At 32.0% G+C, this 24,278-nt stretch overlaps 1 protein-coding gene across 1 annotated transcript in view; it reads right to left on the bottom strand.

Annotated features, from left to right (window-relative positions):
- Window positions 1-24,278, bottom strand: part of Ipo9 (Importin 9) — an 87,566-nt gene that overhangs the window by 43,436 nt on the left and 19,852 nt on the right. Inside the window, exons 7-12 of the mRNA XM_076476947.1 lie at window positions 23,469-23,569; window positions 18,302-18,360; window positions 12,582-12,733; window positions 11,955-12,053; window positions 10,496-10,602; window positions 8,030-8,169 (exon numbers count right to left, since the gene is read on the bottom strand). Of these exons, the coding sequence (XP_076333062.1) occupies window positions 8,030-8,169; window positions 10,496-10,602; window positions 11,955-12,053; window positions 12,582-12,733; window positions 18,302-18,360; window positions 23,469-23,569 (658 nt within the window). The remainder of the gene's footprint in view (window positions 1-8,029; window positions 8,170-10,495; window positions 10,603-11,954; window positions 12,054-12,581; window positions 12,734-18,301; window positions 18,361-23,468; window positions 23,570-24,278) is intronic.

Genomic DNA, 24,278 nt, shown 5'->3' with positions numbered 1-24,278 from the left:
TCCAAGTTCCTGTACAAAAGAACGGGAAAGTGTCGAACCCACACGAACTTGGAATCTCCTGTCCATGAAAAAATTTTTAATAAACATGGGTAGATGGCCACGTAACCCATATGTATGGAGGTCTAGCAAAACGCCATACCTCCATTTTGTGTCGTAAGCCTTCTCTATGTCAAAGAATATTGATACAAGATGTTGGCGGTTGAGAAAGGCTTCTCTGATAGATGTTTCAAGACGGAATTAGGTGGTCTGTGGTGGAGTGCTGTCGACGGAACCCACACTGGGTGGACGAGAGGAGGTTGTTTGATTCAAGGAACCAAACAAGATGAGCATTAACCATCCTTTCTAAGATCTTACAGAGACAGCTCGTCAAAGCAATTGGACGGTAGTTTGAAGGAATCTTGGGATCTTTCCCTGGCTTAGAGAAAGGTAAAATAATAGCTTGGCACCAGGCATCAGGAAAAACATTCTCCTGCCAGATCCGGTTAAAGACAATCAGAAGGACATCAAGAGAAGCAGGAGATAGATGGTGCAGCATGTCATAATGAACATCATCAGGTCCAACAGATGTACTGGCAGACCGATGAAGGGCCATTTTCAGTTCCACCAGTGTAAAGGGACAATTATAGTAAAAGAAACAGTCAGTTCAAAAGGAAAGAGGCGAACGCTCTCTGCCCGAGTCTTGATGGCCAAGAAGGTGGAGGAACAAGCAGAAGTGCTAGATACCCGGCAAAAGCTTTCACCTAGAGTATCAGCGATGCTCCGGACATCAGCCACCTCCTGACCATCAGAGAGTAAGATCGAGAGGGGGACAGAACTGTAGTGCCCATTAACCTTTTGAAACCTGTCCCATATGATTTTGGAACTGGTGGTGGAAGAAATGCTAGTGGTGAACTTAATCCAAGATTCCTTCTGGCTTTGATGTCTTACCCACCTAGCATGTGCACGGGGCCCATTGAAAAGCGACGAGGTTTGAAAGTGTGGGATATCGACGAAAAGTATCCCAGGCCCGTTTTTGAGCCTTCCGTGCTATGTGGCAAGCAGAATTCCACCAGGGACGAGGATATCGTGGAAAACTGAGCAGCTGCTTGTATAATACAGCCAGTTACCGCTGCCACACAGTCGTCTATTGATGGCTGATTTACGATGGCAGGATCAAGTTCTGCGAGAGCAGTGAAAGTGGACCAGTCTGCCTGATCCAGCTTCCACCGGGGGCACGCGGGTAGGGTGGCATCGACCACGGCCAGTCTCTCTTAAAAGGATAGGAAAAAGATCACTGCCTAGTGGATTACTGTCAACCCTCCATGAAAAATGAGAGAATAATGAAGAGGAGCAAACCGAAAGATCAATAGCGGTAAAGGACTGACTGGGTGCATGAAAATAAGTGGAAAAACCAGTACTGAAAAGAGAAAGATTGTGATCAAAGAGCATACGCTCTACAGAGCGACCCATCCCATCAATAGCAGCACTTCCGCAGAGGGGATGATGTCCATTAAAGTCCCTCAGGATTAGAAAAGGAGACAGCAACTGTTCAACGAGAGCATCAAGGTCTGATTGATCATATCTCTCTCCAGGGGACAGGTAGAGAGAACAAACAGTGATGGTATGACCCAAGGAAACATGGATGGCTACAGCCTTCAAGGGTGTGTTGAGTGACAAAGACAGGGTGGGCACATGCTGATCAACCAACAGTGCCACCCCTCCATGTACTCGTCCATCACACAGCCTGTCATTTCTGTACAGAGAAAACTGCCAAATGGTGACTGTATCAGCAGGTTTGAGAAATGTTTCTTGTAAAGGAAAGACAAACAGGATGGTAGGAAGCAATCAGTGTTTTGATATCATCCAGATTAGAACGTAAACCTCAACAGTTCCATTGTATCAAGATCATTTTTAATGACAAGTAGGTGAAATGGCTGGAGAACCCTTCTGTTTACGACCACGTCTTTTTTCCTTACTGTCCTTAGTCGAAGGAGATCTATCAACCTCCATGGATCCTGCCCTGGGTCGAGTGGGCAGGTCTTTGTTATTGGAAGGGGATTCCAGTGACTGAGGACGTGAACGAATGATTGTTTTGCCTCTTGGGGTGGGAGAAAAAGATGTATCAGAAGAAATGCCTGTATTTGAAACTGAAGGACGTGGATCTTGAGGTTTGTTGGAATGTATGGGAGGAACAAAGATGGGTGTGGAAGTCGATTCATCAACCTTTTCAACCATGGAGGTCAAAAGGCTTTTCATTTGTTTTGAAAATGATTCTCTTGGAGGCACAGAGAGATCTGTCTGCACTCCCACTGTAGTTGTGGAATGAAGTGCAGCAGCATATGTCTGAGATGGAATGGTAGGCAGCAATTTCCGAGCCTCAGGATAACTAATGTTATGTATCGTTTTCAAACGTTGCACCTCTTTATCCTCCAACCATTTTGAGCAGGAACGAAAGTAGGAGGGGTGAAAACCATTGCAGTTGATGCAATGTGGGTCCATGTCACATTCATAGGCATCGTGGTCCTTGCCCCCACAATGAGCACATGTCAGGGAACCACGACATGATATCTTTAAGTGGCTGAATCTCTGACATTGGAAACATTGGAGAGGGTTTGGAATGTATGGCCGTACCCTGCAAATGAGATAACCTGCCTTGATGGTGGCAGGTGCACGTGATGAAGTAAATGTCAAAACGAGGGTATTTGTTGGCAGTGTAACTCCATCTTTGCGAGTGGAGATGCGCCTCACTGCAGAAACTTCTTGAGTGGAGAGACCAGCGAGAATCTCTGACTCGGGGACGTTCTTCAAATCCCCTTTCAACAATAACTCCTCGTGAAGAATTCAAAGTAGCATGAGGTGTAACCTCAATAAGTACATTCCCAATTGCCTTTGAATTCAAGAGGAGTTCACTGTGTTGGGATGTGGATGTTTCAACTAATATGTCTCCAGATCGAAGATTCTTTACTGATTTTGGAGAGCCAGCAAGTCCCTCTAGTCCCTTCTGAATAAAAAAGGGGGACAATTGCCCTAAAGGTTTTTCGAAAGAGAATGTAATATAAGAAAATGAGGTACGTGTGTTACAGATGTTGAAGATTGCTGTCTTCAAGACGTGGTCGCTTACCCATTGACTGTTTTTTCACTATTTTATTTAAATTTTTTGAAGGAGGATCCATAGGAAAAAAGAAAAATTTCAGTACCCACTGACCCCACCCACCATGGAGGCCTATGAGGGGACGCACTACAAAGTCATGCACGGACAATGCAGCAACGCCAGGGTTTCCTGAGCACTATACCCAAACACCAGCATCAGGCACAATGACCACAACACCCGTTGATAACTTCCAACACTGGTACTTGGTTGACTCTAGCCCAAGTGGACCAGCCGATTGACCCAAGGGGGGCCACCCAAAGGCCGCCCATCTACAGGAATTCAAGGCCAAAGTGGTGTGTTAGGGTTGGACCCCTCCAACCACCAGGATCCTCTCCTCCCCTTCACGGGTCGCTATGCACGGCAAACACGTGGGTGGATGTTTAGATCTCAGAGAAGGTAACCAGACAGAACAGAACCTTCCCTGGGAGGTCCCCTTACCACGTACAGGAATCCACACCGAGGGGTAAAGTAAGTGTTACATAAAGTTTAGTTATGTAAATCAGTAAGAGTTTTATGTTGTGTTTATAACTCATTGATGTCAAGATTATCAAATGTCACATATTTACCAATGTCTACAACATGGCAAGCAGGTGTTTTTTGTGTTTTTTTAATTTTGTGCAAAGCTACACAAGGGCTATCTGCACTAGCTGTCCATAATTTAGCAGTGTAAGACAAGAGAAACAGTAGCTAGTCAACCACCTATCACCAACTCTTGGTCTACTCTTTTATCAATAAATAGTAAGATTTACCATCACATTATAATGCTTTAACCACCAGACAACAAGCAAACGATTAAGCAATAAACATATAAATAGTATGAGATGAGTAGGAAAAGTAGACAGATGGACAGAGCAGATAGAACACAAAATAATCATATAAAAGAGATGTTTAGACTGAAATGGAAAGCCCAATGGTTGATATATATTAGAGTGAGACTAATGGTGTTGAAATAAATAAGAATAGTTTATTTGTCAAAGAAGGTTCTAATGTAATGCACCTATCTGTATGGATTTTGACAATAGTAGACACTTATTGGATGTACATTTAAAAATGAAAAAAGGAGCATGTTATCTTAAAAGCATAGAATACAACTGTGGTAATTTGAATTGTAATTGAGCTGTGCTTGGATAGTCTGGCAATACTAAAATATAAAAATAGTTTGACTTGTGAACCAAAATTCTAAAGCAATTAAATAGGCCAAAGTATACTTTTGAAAGAAAGGTCTACATGGTGTTTATAATAAGCCTGTGATCACATGCACTGTAACAAATTTTCGTTTCTAGATTTAATTAGTTTCAAATATATATATTATTTGAAAACAAGAGAAGGAAATGCTGTCCATTTATTTATTTACAATTTACTGCCAATTAGTCACAGAAGTCTACTGTGTAAACCCAATAACAACAGTATAAATATATACTTTTAAGATGTACAAGTCTTTAAATGATAAATTATTTAACTTCATATCTAGTTGCCAGTTATAATTCAATTAATTGTAGGTTTATTATTTTAATCATTTATTTAACTTTCTACTGAATTCTGCTCAAAATCTTAACCTTCAAATATAACTCTAGACTAGAGCAGTGTTTCTAAAAGTGTGGTACACAAATCACTGGTGGTACCCTGAAGGGTTTCAGGTGGAATCAGCAGGGATAGAAAACAAACAGGGATACCCATTAGCCCCTGGGCTCAAAACTGTATTATTGAGGTGGATCCATATCTTCATTCTAAGCTCACCAGCATCAAACCAGATATCCTTGTCCTATTGTCTGGTCACAAGAAGTTTCACTCTTCATACTGAATAATCATCAACTAGTTTATATACAGGTACACAAACAAATTTAAATGTAATGATTATTACTTTACAATTACATTTAATGGACAATATTAATAAAAAAAAAGAGTTAAGCTTCTGTGCATTTTCTTTTTATCTATGTGTATTATATGACTGTTCTCCTCTCTCAGACAGCAGATAGACATCACTGACAACAGCCCCACTAACTTACCTACTCAATAAATGTATTATGAGTTGGAACTATTATACTAATATATGCATATATTAAACAAGATGTTACTTGAGTAGAATGAATAATAAATTTAAAATATGTTATCTATCACTTACAACCTCATACTAGATATTTAAGATGAGAGTATAGCCCCACCCCTATTAAGATTCAGTTTGCAGCATTATCAGTCTTATCACTAAGCCACTGGGGAGGACAGCAACAACTACAAAAACACTATATAGTACTTGTGACTGGCATCTAAATGTCATATTAATAGAGGTCCTGCATAATTTTCAATAAAAAAAATATTTCTTGTTTAATAATATTACTGAGAAGTTTAAAGATTGATTTCAAAAGCACATTTAAATGCTATAATGACCTGCACATCACCAGTGTCAAAATTATGAATAAAATGAAGAATGTATTTAGAGCCCAAAAGTAAATATAAGATCAGATAAATAGGAATTAATTTTAATTTATGCAAAAATGTTATATTTTAAAAGTTTTGGGAGTTAATGATTAAACATATGAATGGGATTACATATAACTCTACAGCTGAACATGTGACTAGATTACAGTATTACAGATTAACATGTTTCAACATTGCAAGTTATGGACATATATTTATGCAGATGGTTTTTAATACATAATAAGAAGCACTAAAACATTTAAACATTTTTTGTACAAGTCCTGTTAATTTTTAATGATATCCTTTGTATCCTCACTTTTGATGTGTTCTTGATACTTGTCTGTACATCCAGCTCTGAACTGTTATGTGCCTTTTCTCAGTTTTCTGTGAAATGTTTAACTGTATGCAATGTTAGTTCTACTTTTAATAACCAGTTTATAGTTTAGAATAATCAAATTGTTAAATTCTAAAGTTCAAGTTGCATTCTTGCCTCTGTGTTTAAGATTTTAAAATTACTTTTACTTGCATGAAAGCAGTGAATAATTTAACAATTTAAAAATGGAAATGAAAGTCCACCTACCATTCTAACCCTTTGAAAGAGTAAGCTTCACAAATAGTCTAAAATTCTAAATTTAATAGCCCATAAACACAAGGCAAATAATGAAAATAAATCTTAAGTTACTTTTAAGATTTGATATAACTAATTATGGATACATACTGTTTTTTGAATATTTTCTACAGTATAAATAATGCAAAATCAGTATACTGTAAGGTTGAAAATATTATACAGATACAACAGTAATATGGTTACTTTAACCTATAATTGTATACAATTCAGCCACACAGGGGAATATAAAAAAGTTACACACCAATATATTTCTGAATCCTGCTCTTACTATCATTTTGCATGTTTGCATTTCATTAACTATAATTGGTTGGAATATCATGAATCCTGCACGAATGTATGAAAGTGATCCTTTTGTAGGTAAATTCTGGACCAAATAGTAGCGATTGAAATATTGTCATTTCACACAAGTGAATATAATGCCACCAGGTGTCAGAAAAACTAATTTTGTGGCTGAATATAAATGCTGTAAAATATTTATCTTCTACTTCTGGAATATTTTAGGGTGAAAATCACAAATCTCTAAATGCTAAAGAACAATTTTAAGTAGATTTGAAGTAGAACAGCCAACTCTTTGCTATAGATAAACTTTTACTTAATAGAATTTGAACATTATTCAACAAGTAAATGAAAGTCAAGTGAGGTACAAGTAGATTTCAAGTGAGAGAGAGAGAGAGGCACAATCAAATACAATATTTTTAAGGCAATTTCTCCTCTGTTGTGAATTAACAGCTAAAAAGACCTCAAAATTATATGTTACACTCTGGCTTACTATCTTGTTTACTTCATATGATGTCATGTTTTTTTCAAATACCTTGTGTCCTTGATGTATTAAGAAAAAAGGCTTAGAACTCAGAGTTACAGCAAATGAAGGTATAATAACTTTGTCCAATAAGAAAGTAAAAAAATGTTATTTAATAAGAAAGCCTGGCTGCTGTGACTCATAATCCAGAATTCTCTTTCATCAAATTTACAAAAATTAATATGTAGATCTTCTTCAGCAAAATCATCTACTGGATTAACAAAAATAAATATCAAAATACAACAGACTTTTCATTTTTTTTGCAGGCTCTGAATGCTCTCATTGAATGTCTAAACAATCTAGGTTATATAATGTTCTTCTCTACACCTGATGTCACAAATGCTAATTTCTATCAACTACACATATCTCTGTATACATAAATCCCAATCTCATGTTCAAAATCAAGACACTTTTCTTTGAACAAGGCTTAAATGAGAAGATATCCAGACCTGGCCTACTATGGAAAGTGATACAAGTTTAATAGTATACTTCTTATTCTAAAAATAAAGAAACTAAAAAAGCGAAAAAAAAAAAATGTTTCTCTGATTTTGAAGTTAATGTGAGGGTAGCAAATAATAAATTATACATTTATCCTCTAATTATATCAGCTTAAAGTTAAGTAATACTTGATTACTAACATTCCAAAGTCAAAAAAGGAGAGATATAATATCTAGTGAAACAAATATTTTCGTTAATACTTGTTTCATTTTATATATTATACACATACATATGCATGCACACACTCACGCACGTACTTGGCAATAAAACAACTGTGAGCAAGAAAAGCCAATCTTTATAGATCATGAGTTCTGCCAAAAACCCATCTTTAATTAATCAGTGAAGTGAATACAAATTCATAGTACATAAAACATGGTAGTTCAGTTAAATGAATTACAAGTTTACATCCTGCTCAATCTCAGTTTTAAAAAATTCCTAAATATATGATCCACTGATAAACTAGTACCTCTTAAGCTATAAAAATACAAAATTATTCTATTAGAAAAAAAAAGCTTATTCAATGTAAATACTATGGCAGAAAATTTATAAACAAACAAACCTGATGAACTAAGGTCTAATAACACCACAGACTGGAGGAATTCAACAAGATTAAACTGTAATTGGTTATTCTGAATCTGTTCTAAAATTAGATCTTTTACACTTCCTAGGGCAACCATACATGACTCATGGAGCTTCCACCTACATAGAAAGTGTAATGGGTATATTTTACTCCAAAAAAAAAAACTCTTAACATTATATCAAATATAATACTAAGAGATAAGCATACATTTCATAAATAAATATTCCTAGAGAACTATAAGCAAAATAAAATAATTTAATTTTAAAATAGTTTAATTTGCTTTTTGTTTCAACAAACACTTAATAGAATAATGCTGTCAAATGTGATGTCACAACACACACACAGGGTACAAATAAAATCTTTATTCTTCCTTATTCTATGAAAAACAGGAACATAGTAATATTTTGTCTCAAAACCTGAAAATCATGCAAGCATGTGTGTGTAATTTCTGAAAAATCCACAATACAAGAAAAAACAGTGCAATTCTTTCTTTTTTTTTAACCTTTTGAGAAAATTTCAGAGTACAGTTTCTATTATAGATTTTAGGTTGTCATGATACACTTCAATGATTTTCAAAAACTATATTTATTAACCTTATTGCAACAGGATCAGTATAACACACACTAATTCTTCTACACATTTGTACATGATATACTTCCACTATAACTTTTGATACAGAAAATGTATTTTCACACACTTTAGTAGAGCTTTAGTAAAAATTACAAGTATTCTGTACACACCCAGACAGATTTTCAATGAAATATTTTACTAAAGATTTGTTTGAGAAAATACTGAGTTTGTTTCATTTCTGGTCTGAGAGCAAACTGATTTCATGTTTTGATTTAAAATTCTATTCTTCATCCCAAATATCTAAAATATTATTCACGTAATTTCTAAAACCTCAAATATATTTCAAATGTTTATTTTCAGTAAGACTTTATATTTTATGTTATTTCCAATACTCCAGCTATGTGGGGTCTGTCACTTAACCAACGTCATAATCATCATAAAAAAGTAAACATAAATTATGCTTTTTATTGCTAAAATGACTACATATTATAACATGAAAATACAAATCTTTAGCCTCAGTAGTTGAGTCTCATAATGCCATATAATTATAATAAAAAATAAATAAATGTATACTGAACTTCCAATCATATGTAGCTAACATTACATAACTTGCGTTGATGCAGTGCACGCTCACTCACGCAACATGTCCAGTAATACAAAACTGACCTTCTGTCTTCCTTGTCGTGGATGTGTTTTAATGGACTAGTATTTTGTAATATACAGTCACATTTCAATTATTATACATTATATATGTATATAAATTGTTATAATTCCTTGGAAACATATTATTGAACCCATTTTTCTTAAAATATAGACAATAAATCAAAAGTACAGCAAACAATTACCTCTTCTAGCTATGACCTTTGTACTTGGACTGCTTCTGGACATACACTGCTAAGCCTTTTAAAATTTCACACAGGTAGGATATCAAACAAAACTTCTTTTTGTGGTTTACATATAAACTTAAATAACCAAAAAATCATAACTATGCTAATACCATAGAATTCCATTATAATTTAGTATACTTAATATGACTCTTCAAACAGACTAAAGACACAACCTACCTTCTTGAAATAATGGTTTGAAAGAACATGGTAACCTCATCACACATTAAAATGACTGAAAAACCCATTAAGAGGACATTCTAAGCTGTCAATTAGTTAGTCACATCATATACTGATGTAAGTATATAAAAGGGATCATTTCCAAAAATGGAAAGAGGTGAGCAGGGTCACTGTGCTAGATTCAATACATAAGCCAAATCTCAGCAAAATAAAAATATATGAAGTTCTTATTTTATATTCTAGCTTATTAATATTTGTAATTTGAGTTCCTAATTTGTAAAAACTAAATACGTAGTAGTACTAACATCACAAATACTTTAATAAACAGTGCTGCATTCAACACACCATGTGACTCGCTGAAATCTATATTTAGATGTCTTTTTAAAATTTACTTTTAAAATTAAGAAATTAACTCATATATAATATTAAAACTTGATTTAAAATCTACAATTTGATTCCAAACTTATGGACACAAGTTCATAAAAGAGCAGTTTAATAAAATTTTCAGATCAAGTTAACAAACGTGATAACATGGACTTTGACCCGTGACCTATTGCAAAAGGGTTAATTATTGTTGAGTTTTAACAGATGCTAAATGTTTTTACATATCCAAATAACATCATTCATAAATAATATCTAACTATATAAAGCTGACTGTCCAAAAAGATAAAAAATCCTTCTTCAATTGTTTTAAACTTTCTTCTTGCAAAATCATGTTCAAACTGTATTAACACATGAAATTAAGCCTACCAGAAATAAAATACCAAATAATCTTTAAGTGTTTAACAAAATGAGATACAATTACCCTTACCAGTATGGATTTCCACTATTTTTACTAACTTCAGCTTCCTGCAAGTGCTTAGTTACAGCACTGCACAACCCAACAGCGCTTTCTGACTCAAACTCTTGGCACAAAGACTGAAATACATTTTAAAAATTTTAAACTAGCTGCTAACTTTTGTACTAAGAAATAATCAGCACCTTGTTAAAAATAACTCTTAATTCATGCACTCTTCATAACTGCATGAAAATTTCATCACAATCATAAATACAGTTTTATATTTTAATCTCATCACTCCAGTTTAATTAGTAATTCAAAAATTAGACTGAAGCACAAATTTAAAGAGTTACAGTTTTTAAAACAAAAGTACCACATTAATACTATCTCAGCTCAAAATCACATGTACTATGATCCTAGTATCTAGTCAACTTTTTAAAGATGGCTTACTTTTGTTGTTTTGAATCATAAGTTAAATGTGATATGAAATTGAAATTTTAAAATTAATAACAAGTACATTCTTTTATTTACATATATACTGTAAACATTTTATCCTCTAAAACAAATAGCTTTGCAAGAAAATTGTGTGTTATTGATGAAGCTAAGTAAAATATTTTCCATTTGCAAAATATATTTCAGTAGTATTCTATTCATGTTACTGTTGTTACATTACTACACTCCTACTGATTATAAAGAAGAATGTTTGTAGAATTCATTCTCATCAACATATGAGTCTTGTGTTTTCATGCATTATTTTTAGTTGGAACATGTCCATTTATGCTAAAAATGTTCTTTTTACAATAAATATCATTTGAATTAAAAGCATGACTTTTTAGTCAAAGAAATACGGTATAACTTGAAAATAACTAGAAACAAAGCAAAACCAAATATTACATTACAAAAACAGTATATGATGAATACAACTTTTTATAAAATAAAATAATATTGATACAAAACTATATCTGAAAGTGGATTTAGATTTATCAAGCACTTTGTGACTATTCTTCTCGGTTGAATGAATTATGATTTGAGTTTCAGGCTGAGTTAATTTGAAAAATTACTAAGTTCAGCAAGTTTAGTCCCAAACAAAGCTTTTCAACACTCTTCTTTTACAGTTTGAGATTTAAGCTCTTTGCAATACCCAGGATCTAAAATTGTCCATGAGCATGGTCATATTCACAAGTGATTCTTACTTCCAAAACAAAATATACAATGGTTTTTTTTTAACTAATATGGACAATAATCATTTTCTTGTAAATTGTCCCTTTCATTTTCTTTTACATAAAACTGAAATACTCATTTAATTGTAATTATAATTTATACTGTGTTTTAGTTATTCAAAGATGTTTCAGCTGTGAGTTAAACATTTACTCTTAATTTTGTGTTAAACAAATCACAATGCTGTCCAATTTTAACATCATGAAGTTCTACATTTAATATTGCATAAACATATCTTAATATAAAAAAAGACTTGCACAATAACAAAGCTCACCAGAAGAAGATCTTGAGCAGAGATTCTAACAGAGTATGAAAAAGTATCATCATCTTCATCTTCAACAAACTGATCGGGGTTGTTGCTCCAACAATTTACCTAATATACAGCAAAAAATATTTACTTTGATCTTTTAAGCTAATGTTTGACTTTAAGATCTTTTAAACTGGAATTCTTAAGTAACCTATATTTAGAATTCTTAATTTTAAGAAATGAAATAGACTTTAATTCAAACTTAAAACATTTTACAATATATTTATAGTATTTAAATACAATGGCTGATATCTTAAGGATATATTAATAACTATTACTTGTATTTAATTAAAGGTCATTAAACAGTTGACTGAAATAAAAATGAAACATCAAAAATAGTTAAATTAGTAATGATTCTTCATTAATATCCTAATTTCTTAAGAATTTGAATTAATTTTCAAGGTATAAATTCAATACACTAATTCGGGAACACAAATAAATTTTATGTCATTAAGTTTCAGTTTTTCAATATATATATGCCACACTTCTTTTCAGCAATCATTGAAATAAGATAACCCAAAATATTATATTCATTTTCTAATACATTTACCTTCTCTATTCCAGAGAGAAGAAGAGGAATGGAAAGAAACACACCTGCTCTTCTGTAATTTGCATATACAAGAGGATGTAGTACATTAAATCAGCTAATCCCTTCTTCACCATCCCTCGAAAACGAGGTGCTTCAACCAGACCACTAACAAATTCAAAAATGCTGAACACAAGATTCTCAAATCCTAGCACTTCACCTACAGTAAGAATAGTTGTACTTATCAGTGATCATGAAAGAAATTCAACTAATAATTTCACAGTATTAGTAAAATGTATACATATTAAATTTCTCATATCTTAAGCTGATCAGGTTTCAGAATAATGTGTTATTTTTGTTCCAATATTACAGTTCAAAGTTTACAACATATGAAACTTGTATGACCTTAACACATGGCATAGTGTTTTAACACTTCTCATGTCTCTCACAGCACTATATACTGATCCCATAACTTATTATCTAGTTAAACTTTGTTCCATAGCTTGATAAATGTACAAATAAATTCATAGCTGACAGAAATAAATTTTAACTTTTAGGACATTATACTACTGAATATACAGCAAATTAAACTATACACACTTCCAATAAAGTGACCTCTATCTGTAAAGAATCAAGATATGTGACAGCTATATTGTTTGTAAAAATGGATGCATGTTCTTTTTCTATATTTCTAAATGTAAACTAAAGGATTCATTGGTGAAGAAACTGGTTAAAGATGCATTTTTTTCCAATAAGTTATCCTCTTCTAAACCATTAACTAAATGAACAAAATGCATCTCATAAAATTGCTACAGAATTTAAAAGTATATAATTATTGGTGGTTGTCCTAACAAACTTTAAATAATCCAAGTTCAGAACAAGGAAGCATACTTATTAAAATTTCAGTAGGTTGTACAAAAGTAGAACTACCACCACTTTCAAAAGATCTAATATACTGAAGTTTTACTTGTATTATTTGTACTGATCCAACTTTCATTTTGTGCAAAAGCAAACAATCACTCGACATTCATGGATGAAACAACACAAGTTAATCAGTTAAATCGTGCAGATATGGCTTAATATATATAAAAAAAAGAGAGAAATAAACAAAGAACACAAATAAAAGTTTAAAAGTGTGTAGAGTTACCATAAATCATTCATGGTATCTAAGCAAAAAAATAAAAAGTTAAGGAAATGACACTGAATTTGAAAAATAAAATTTATTAAAGGGTAAAATAGACAACCTATTAATTATAATCAGAAGTATATCCACAATCATGGATAGTAAATTATACAATGAACTATATTTAATTCTTTAGTAACTTTCTATAACTAGGTACTAATTACTAACTAGTTTTTCTATCCAACACTTTCAAAAAGGTCCTAAGAACTATTTCTGTGTTGATAGTGGCCAGACTTCAATCCTTGGTCTTGATGAATATCTGGTGCATTATTCCTCCAATTATACGTTAAACCAACTAACAATATGAATGTTTAAAATAGGGATAATCAGGTTTTGCAGACTTCTATATCAAGTTCACTCAGCGTGTTACTGGTTAAGTGGATGTAGTTTTACTTTTCACTTTTCTCATGCAGTATTCATAACTTAATATTTTAGTATTATTCCATTTTCTTTATGTGTCTTCTTCTCTGGCAGGTAGATCACTACCAAGTCCTGTTTATTATGTTTTTAAATTCAACTTTTGTTAGTTTTTTCTTTTTCTTTCTTCAACACATTTTAATCCACATCCATAAGAAATGTTGTAAATAATGTTTTTTTTTCCTTTCCACTGGTGGTTTGGTGTGTACTAACTGTAATCATATTGTGTGGTTGCTTCTCAATACTTTTCTAGCTTTACATTATTTACTTATCTCATATATGTTTTCAGGAAGCCCTCTTATATTAGTTTATATGTAATTGTCATCCTGTTTATTCTCAGTTTTATCTTATTTATTTTATTCTATATCTCTACAAATAATTATTATATTTGATTTCTAATGAGGAAAAGCCAAGTCAAGTTGATCAATGCTTTCCATGAAAATCCTAAGATTCCTCGATAGATTTCCAGGAATGCAAGAGTTTCATATATTCAAATACACACTAGTCACATAATTACAATCCAACAACATTATATTTCTTTATTAGTTTATAAACTAATTATTTATTAGGTTTTATAATTGCACAATATAAAAACAAGTCACTGCATTGTTTTAAATCAGTGAGGGACACTAGTTACGAACAGAAAATTTAGTCATGTAAACTTTTATTATTTGAGTAAGCACACCTTTTGTTATGTGTGCTTGAATAATTAGCTTCAGAAATTTTTCATTCTTTGCATGTATGTGTGTGGGTATACAGCTGCATTAAATATAAGTACTCTGAAATTATTGATACAGTATTACAGTGACATGTTTTTATAATGAACGTTGTTAAGGATTCCATAACATAACTTTGATGTCAGAAAAGTTTCATGGATTCAAAAAGACTGAGAATTAATGAAGTAGATAATGCATCAGACATCCATCATAAAGATCCTAAATCAAATTTCGGCTACAACCAAGATACAAATAATAAGTACTTCTCTGGTTTCCCTGAAGATGGCAGTAGATTATCAAAGACACAAGACAAAAATATAATTAGTAATTAGAATCTAGTTATGTATATAGTTACAAATTAATAATTAGACCTAGGTGAATATGTAATACTAAGCATGATAATGATAGACATCTGATCACCACAACCTTGTTCAAAGTATTTAGACATATATTAATTCTTTAGTGTCAACACTATTATTTCCACTTAATATAAATAAAAAAAATAAAAATAATTAATGAACCCATAACATGAAACAGCAAAGTACACTTTCAAATTACATTAAAATATTATCTATTCATATAATCTTAATTTATATTCCAGGAATTATTTCAACTATGTTTAACTTTTACACACAACTTCCATTTAATCAACAGTGATGTTCTACTTTTTAATTGCATACCTCTTAACTTATGCTAGTTATAGTTTCAAGAGTATTTCAAAGTAATTTAATATACAGCACATGATTTAAGCAACAAAATTTTACCATCCCACAGATAGAGTAAAAGGCTTGTTTCAGTCTTTTCAAGGCACACTGACTTACATATACTGAGACAATGAAATTGACATAGAAAAAAAAAATTGTTTCATACTACACATTCTAGTGACCTATAATCTCCAAATCCACAGTAATCAGAAGTGAAAATATTTTGTTCATTTGTTTGTTGTTGAGCATAAAGCTACACAGAGCTATCTCTACTGTGCCCACAATGGGTATTCAAACTCAGATGTTTAGAAATTAAAATAAAACTAAAAAAGAAATAAAGATTTTGGACCCAAGAAACCAACAGTTTAAGACTGCTCAAAAAGAATATGTGAAAATAATTTATTACACAGCTTGTCAAATATTTGAAACCACTATACATCAATTGACAGAAATTGGTTCTTTGATGAAATTGACAAAGCTCATAATTATCTATGCACGAGGAAGTCATTACTAAAACTTGGTACCTAAATGAGTAAGTTCATAATTTCTGAAAGCACATCTAGTTTCTTTTTGTTTGATACAAAAATCTGAAAATTTAAGCTTTAAAAAGAAAATAGAAGAGTTATAGTAACAAAATCCATACTGCATATTAGACATCCCATCCAGAAAGAATACATCACCAAGTTCATCTACTTGAACAACTGAAACTGGAATTATACACTAGCTTGTATTTGTTGTCTGGACTTAGTATGAAATTTATTTGCTTTCACTCACTGACCCAAAAACTTTTACAAATTTTTAAACAAAAATATATTTTACAAAAACATCATCAACAAATAAAAAGAATAAATTGCTATTTCTGTATTTAACAATAGATAATAATTTTTAGTGAGACTGAATAAACCGATAAATCAGCCCAATTTGCTGACAATTAAACATTTAAACAATGAAAACAACAAAACATGCACTATGATGGCTCAGCATCTAAAAACATTCACCATTTGTTGTACAGTACACATAACACAGACTCAAAAGAAAGACAGGGCACAGATATGTAAAGTGACTTTAGGAATATAGTAATGATTATAAAACATTCAATGTTTTTACTGTTCCATGAAGCACCACTAACTAAGAACACAAAAAGACCATTGAACTAGCAATTGCTATTTCAGACAAATTTAAAGATGAAGTAGAAATGTACATTAGATTCTTGACATTAAGGGCACTCTTTTTAAAACATTCAAATAAGTCACACAAAGCTGGATTCCACAGGAAGAGATTTATTGGTATATACAAGTGCATGCACATTAATATGAAATATTTAATATGTAAAGATCACTGTTCATCAGCTTAGGTAAAACACCCACTCAACCATCTCATCCTAAATAAAATATACCAATGTTTAAACATGAGGCATTTAAATGTATAAACTATCACAATATTATTTAATATACTGCCAATATGGGTTTCATACAAGTACAAGGTCCAAAACATATGGTACAAACATTTATTTTAACACTCTCCAATCCTTTTTAAAGCTTGAGGAGATATAGTAAATCTCCCTCTCCACTGTTAGACTGAGCTTTGTTGATGGTCTCAAGTACAGGATATCAACTGTAAAACTGTTACACATTTCAAGAATGTTTTATTTATTCAACACAAACTATTTTTTTGCCAAATTTTATGAGCTATTAAAACATTAAATTATTAAATGTATGCCAATTTGACTATGAAATAAAATATTTCCAAATCCAACCACACCCCCAACTTTTAACTTTGGCTGGGGTTCAGGAAAAAAAAATTATGGTACTTTTTATTTTACACCTAAAGTACATATCACATAAAAAAAAATCCATATTCAAAAATTGGCTTCCACATTCTGAAGAAGATTTACAATACTCGTGTATGTTCCACAAAAACATGATTGTGTTACCTAAATACTACATAATGTAAAACAATACTGGAAATCAAATGAATGCTGTGTTCTAGAAAGTTAGTAAGTTCAGACAATATTCTACTTAAATATTCATATGAAGTACAATATACAATAAAAAATATACTTAATTTCCAAAAGAAATGAAGGTGATTACTGATATCACCATTAAAAAAAGGTAATGTAATTATTTTAATGTCACAGTACGAACATTACAATTTAAAAGAGCTGTCATATATGCCACCGATATATTCCTCATAAAGTATAAGGTGATAAACAATTAACAAAAAAAGAAATAAAAGCAGACAAGAAAGCAATGCAAATGAAGAAATTAAATGGAAAAAATACAATGAAGCAAACAAAATAGCATTTTCAAAGTAAACAGCTAAAAATAAAAGATTCAGGGTCATTAATAAAATCACAATTCACAGGATCAAGAGTGAGTGAAGTTTATCAAGCAACTGGTAACCATAAAAGAAGAAAAAATAAATAAAAGAAAGGATGAGAGAAGTCACAAGCAAACAAGCACCATGTTTCAAAATAGTTTTAACTACAAAAATAAATAACGAAAAATGTGAGAATCAGTCTTTCTTCAGGACTGCTGGAACAATTCAGTTGTTCAGGCATTATAATTCATACACACTTCAGTAAGAAGAAAAAAATACTAAAAGTAGTGATGGCAAATTAGTTGATATAAAAATTAGAAGAAATATTATTCCAATTAAAATTTAAGGATTCCCAAAATGCAATAACACAAAGATAATTAAAATCAAACTGTTACTGAAATTATTAGTACAGAAAAACTTTCAACATATTTCAACTTGAAATAACTTACCATCAGAGTCAACTGGATTGTTCCCTTCTTCTGTATCATTAACAACAGTTTTTATATATCTTACTAAAGTTAAAGATCATCAAATGTTTGAAATTTCAAATCACTACATGTATTTCACAAATGAAACAGTACTTTTATAATGATTGCTAGTTTGTATGTTAAATGCAAGATATTTTAACAGATGTAGGCCACTTCTTTGTGAAGAATAAATGTAAAAATAAGTAAAACCGTTAATTTCACATTTGGCAATTTTTCTTATAGAAATAAAAGAAAAAAATTGCAATAAAGGTTGCAAACAAAAGTTAAATGTATCACTAGACAAGTTTTTAGTATGTCCAGTAAAAACACATCTGATACAGGACTTTATTATTGAAATGATATTATATCAAACCGACTTCAGTAAAAGCAGTATGGTATTAATTACTAAAACCTAATTCATAACTCATCATAAATCACTTATACATAGTGTATGAAAATATACTCTCATTTGTTACCAATGTAATACATTATATCACGGATTCTTAATTTTTAAACTATACCATTGATAAAAAGGCAATAGAAGCTGCTTCATTAATTCCAAAAAATTTCAAATTTCACCAGCTAACTTAACTTCATAAAGAGCAAATACTCTTAAAGATGAAAAGAATTAAAACTAATAATTTTGCCTTTGTGGAATAAAATACTCAAAAGATTTATCATACATATTTTAGCCAAACATACGAAAGTGACATTGTATCCACTTGCAAAACAGTAAGTGAATTTAAAAATCTGAGTGGTCTTATCTATCTAATTACAACTTATTGAATTAGTCAATATAAATAACTACCTATGAACAGCAATTACAGTTACATGTAAACTAATCAATTAATCAAAATTACAATGAATAAAGTAATGGAAAATAATGTTCCTGATTATCACTGTTATAAATTATTCCAACGACTGGCTGACTGCAATTACAATTACACTGATTGTCATAAAAATACTCAAATAATCAAAATTAGTGTATTCAACTACAGTTTATCATTAACTGAAAGTCCAATCACATAGGTTCATGCAAAAATAATTAAATGAAACTTAAAATTTCTGAATATTGTTTTTTATTCCATCTGTCTGAAGAATCTAAATATTGTCTTTAAGTTTGATTGTTGTTAAGAACAATTATATAATAGACTATCTACACTCTACCTTATAAGTTGTTTAATTTTTTATAATTCACATATGTTCAGCTTTACTGGTTTTGGAGGGAGCTCATGATACTAAAAGGTCTATGTTTGATTTCCATTCCCACCAAAATAACTAAGGCTACCTACAATTGTCACTAATTCTGAACTGGTTGGCATTACCTGCCACCAACTTTATTCTTTTGTTTTGAAATGATGAACAGAAGAAGGCAATTTGACTTACAGTAAATGCTACAAACTCTGCTTCTTTCTTTCTTTCTTTCTTTTCAATACCATGGTTTCAGAGTCACTGTACTAATCGATTAACTGAATATGATTGAAATGGGACCATCCATTAGCAACCTCCAAGTACTGTTCAGCACAACACCCAATATCCTACTACATACAAACTATGCATATATTAAAAAATGTAGTCAACAAACAGAATGAAAAATTTAGTTTATAAATATTTTTCAAATCTAGTCCTCTTCAGGTTTTTGTCTGCTTAGAATTAAGTCTTAAATATCTACTGTGCCAAAACCATGCAGACACATAAAAGGAAACAGTGTCACATGTGCTGCTTATGCAAATATTCCTAACCACCTAATTACGTTTAGTTAATTAACACTACCATTTATCCACAATAAAATTAATAATACTATGTAAAAGTAAATTAAATCAAACAGCTATAGAACTTTGTTATTCGAAAGTGGGTATCACCTATTAAGCTAACAAAAATCATAGAGGATGATAGTTGTTTGAGAAATCTAGATTGCAAAGCAAAACTTGTATATATATATTCAAAAAAAGAAATGCAAAAGGCAAAATTAGAGACAAATTGTTAACAAGTTTATTCCGGGTAGTTCTGTATGACATGTGTAAAACTTTGCACATTCACTGCTGAACATCCAAAGTCTGCAAAGGCGAAGTCCACACTCACTAGGTGAAGTTTAACGTCACTCAACGTCAATAACGAGTATGCCCCCCGTGAGCATCAATAACTGCTTGGCATCTCCTGCCCATGGAAGCGATGAGATGACAAATCACATCCTGTGGAATGGCTGTCCACTCAGCCTGCAAAGCTGCTGCAAGCTGAGGTAGAGTCCGCAGTTGAGGTTTTCACCATTGCAGACGTTGGTCCAACTCGTCCCAAAGATGTTCAATGGGGTTTAAATCTGGCGATCTGGAGGGTTAGGGAAGAACGTTGATGTTGTGGTGTCTCAAGAAGACAGTGGTGAGTCGGGGTGTGTGAGGACGGGCGTTGTCATGTTGAAAAACGTCATTGACGTTCACCATGATGGGTTGCACATGGGGCCTAAGAATCTCGTAGACGATTGCGTACGGTCTGATCGGAAATCCTACGCAGCCCTGGTATGGTTGAGGCAGTAGACGCCGCATGGTGGTCCTATCCGAAGGTGACGTAACGGATGTAGCGATCTTGTGCGGACGTGGTTGCATGAGGTCTACCAGATCGTGGACGGTCACGAGTTGATCTATGTTGTTGGTGACGATTCCATAGCCTTGTGATGGTGCTTGGATGGACATTCACAGCTCTGGCAACATCTGATCGAGATTTGCCTGCTTCCAAGCGACCAATGGCGTTGTTGCGTTGTGCTTCAGTCAGTCTTGGCATAACTGTATTGCGTGTCGGTGGCTTAACACTGAGCTACAGAAACCGAGAACCTGTCACTTTTATAGGAATTTTGCACACGTTGCATTTGCAGAACATGCAGATCTCTCAAACAAATTTATTGGAAACGAATGCGTTTTGGCAAAAAATTCGATGTTTTCCTCCGTTTTCAAAGTGCACAACTTTTATTGTCATTTTGGTCTGACAATCAGTGCCTTAACATGTGTAACATCACACACTCTGAGCTTGTAACATTATTACATATATTTCTTTTTAAAATAAAAAAAATATCCCTTTTGCGTTTCTTTTTTTGAAGAGTATATAATGGTAAGAACTGCACAAGTTGTAAACATACTACTGATCAATATTTGGAAAATAGTTATTACCAATTTTAACTTCACATATTAAAACATCCAGTTAATGTATTTCTGTATATGGAAACTAACACTGCAATAAATGCTTGATAGAAAAATTTACTTTTTTGGGAGAAAAAAACAAATCAGTGAATCAAATATGTACAAATAATATTGTCTGTGACTAAATATTATACAATATTTTAACGGTAACTTGCAACAACCTATCCTTTTACCTGTACCTACATCCATTTTAGTTCCTACCATCATTATGGTGTTTTGAAATAAGCTAAGAAAATTTCCATATTTTCCCACCACTGAACAAGGTCTGCTGTTGAAGTATTCGAGAACAAGAGTATCAAAAATCGCCAACATTTAAAATATATTTTTTTTAACACAATTCAGACATTTTTCACTTCATGTACTTTTCCACTTCAATATGCAGATCATGTTATATTTTGTGACAAAATTTATGTAAATTCCTGATAATTAAAATAACAAAACAGTAATTCTCAGAATGAAAATTAATGACATCCTGCAATAAAAAAATATATAATATAATGGTACTATTAGAAGTCCAACAGTTTCCCCAAAGCAATTATAATAATAGTATTATATCTTTGTATCATCACTTCTCAGTGGTAATTTAAAATTTACATTTTATACCAAAAAAAAAAGACTTGTACTGATCTGTTTTTACATGCTACACGTAAATACTTAATGAACTTTAATTTTAAAAAATAACAGATCTGTTACTGAACCATTTTAAATATAATGAACTACATCATCACAAGCATCTAATTTGAACCAAAGCTGCATTCAACATACCACATGACACAAAAACTGATATTTAGGAATTTTGTTTTAATATTTAGTTTTAAATTAAGAAATTAACTAATGTCTAATATTAAAATTTGAGTTATAATCTACAATTTGATACCATACTTATTGACATAGATTCATAAAATATTAGTTAAAATTTTTACGTTCCCTCTGACTCCTACCCATAATTATAGTTAGAAGTGGAACTCATCAATAGAAATAACCCTTTGCCCTCAGTTACTTTAAATGCTTGTGGTATATTTTGAGCCATACATTACATACATCATGTTCAGCTGCCAGAGATGGACCATACCCTATTCATCAAATAAGCAATGAAGGGGAGGTAAACAGTAAGAAGTAGTAGATCAAAATGCTTTCTGCATCCTTACTCAATGAATTTATTGTGCAACATCTCAACCTCAGACCCACATCAGGCAAAGAACAAAATTCAAATGACTAAGGTGGAATATTTTTTGTTAAAATTTCAAAAACAATTAGGATATTTGCATCTTTAATTGGAGATTGCAGTAACTGGGTGTAGTTACATAATGAGTACAATTGCACCTTAAAAAGAAAATGTGTTCAGTATAGTTTCAAATGAATTACAAATGCAGATAAACTTATCTATATTACTAAATAACACTGAGAGTTTGTTGTTGTTCTTTATTTATCCAAAGAGATTTCCTTTCCTTGTAACATTTTATGTACCATTACTGTATAGATTTTAAAATGTTCATACTATTTTTAAAAAAAAATCATTTGTTATACACAACTAATAATCTATAATTTACATTTACTAATTAGGTTGTATTTTGGTCTAAAATTGTTGTTTTTCTAACATCATTTTGTCTTGCCACTTCTCTGCAAATCTACAAAGACAGATTCTCCCAAGAAAACATTTTGAAAAGGCAGAGAAGACCACAGGGGAGAAATTCTGAGCTTTCAATTGGTTATAAACACATCATAGAGTGAAATGAGTATACATAAATGTTTTCAAAGGTAGAAGTGAACAGGGTTACATAACTAACTACTACACATTAAAAAAATATATATTGATATTGTATAAAATACGAAGAATAATGGATCTCAGACATTTTCATATATTTTCCCCCCTAAAACAAACTTGTTACTTTCAATTATTATAACAATTTAGAAGATTGAAGTAGTAAAACAAAAATTATTAAAAGTTTGTATAAGGATACATGCTTGCACTTTCTGTCAGACAGTTCCACACGGGTGTAAGAATATGAGGTAACCATGAAGACATCTGTTTTGGTGTGTGTTTTACCAGAACAGTCAAGGCCTAGAATGTTTTTTTAAAGGAGCTCAATATTAAAATGTTTAAGTTACTATAATTTGAATAAATCATTAAAAAAATAATGGAACTAAAAAAAAACTGCCTAGCAAAACCACAGCCAAGGGAATGGGCTTGGAGAAATCCCATACATAAACAATACTCCTGTGTCATCTGTTAACACATTGGCTCCCAAGCCTATTTTGCCAATACTTTCCAGGGTCTCACTAGTCGCGTTACAATTACTTTTTTAGGAAGAATGCATATGTACCCATTGTGTTCTAGTCAATAAGTGGCCCTTTAAAAAGAAAACAGACCACGACACACTGGTGGATTGTGTGGGTCTTACTGGAAGACTATCTTGACCCACAGGTGAGTCGTGTGGGTCTCACATGAATTTTTAATGTTGTATTGAGAACCACTTTTAACACATAAAAACATTACAATATATAACAGTGAATAGTGAGAAAATGCTTGAGCTCTGTACACTGACTTGTTTAGACATTAGTTGCATTTGCACAATCCAAACATTTTTCCTGTGTAGTACTTCGAAAAAAAAAAAAAGTTTTTTGAAAATGTTCACTTTGCTACATTTATTTTAATGAGCTATTAATAACATGATTAGTAATTACTAGCACAACCAGCCACTTACAAAGCAGCATTCCTGCTGGTATTGATAAAAAAAATAATATTTCATACTTCATATGCAAGATAAAGC

The sequence above is a fragment of the Tachypleus tridentatus genome, chromosome 13 (assembly GCF_004210375.1).
Source record: "Tachypleus tridentatus isolate NWPU-2018 chromosome 13, ASM421037v1, whole genome shotgun sequence".
Lineage (NCBI taxonomy): Eukaryota > Metazoa > Arthropoda > Merostomata > Xiphosura > Limulidae > Tachypleus > Tachypleus tridentatus.
This window is presented reverse-complemented; position numbering and strand designations above follow the sequence as displayed.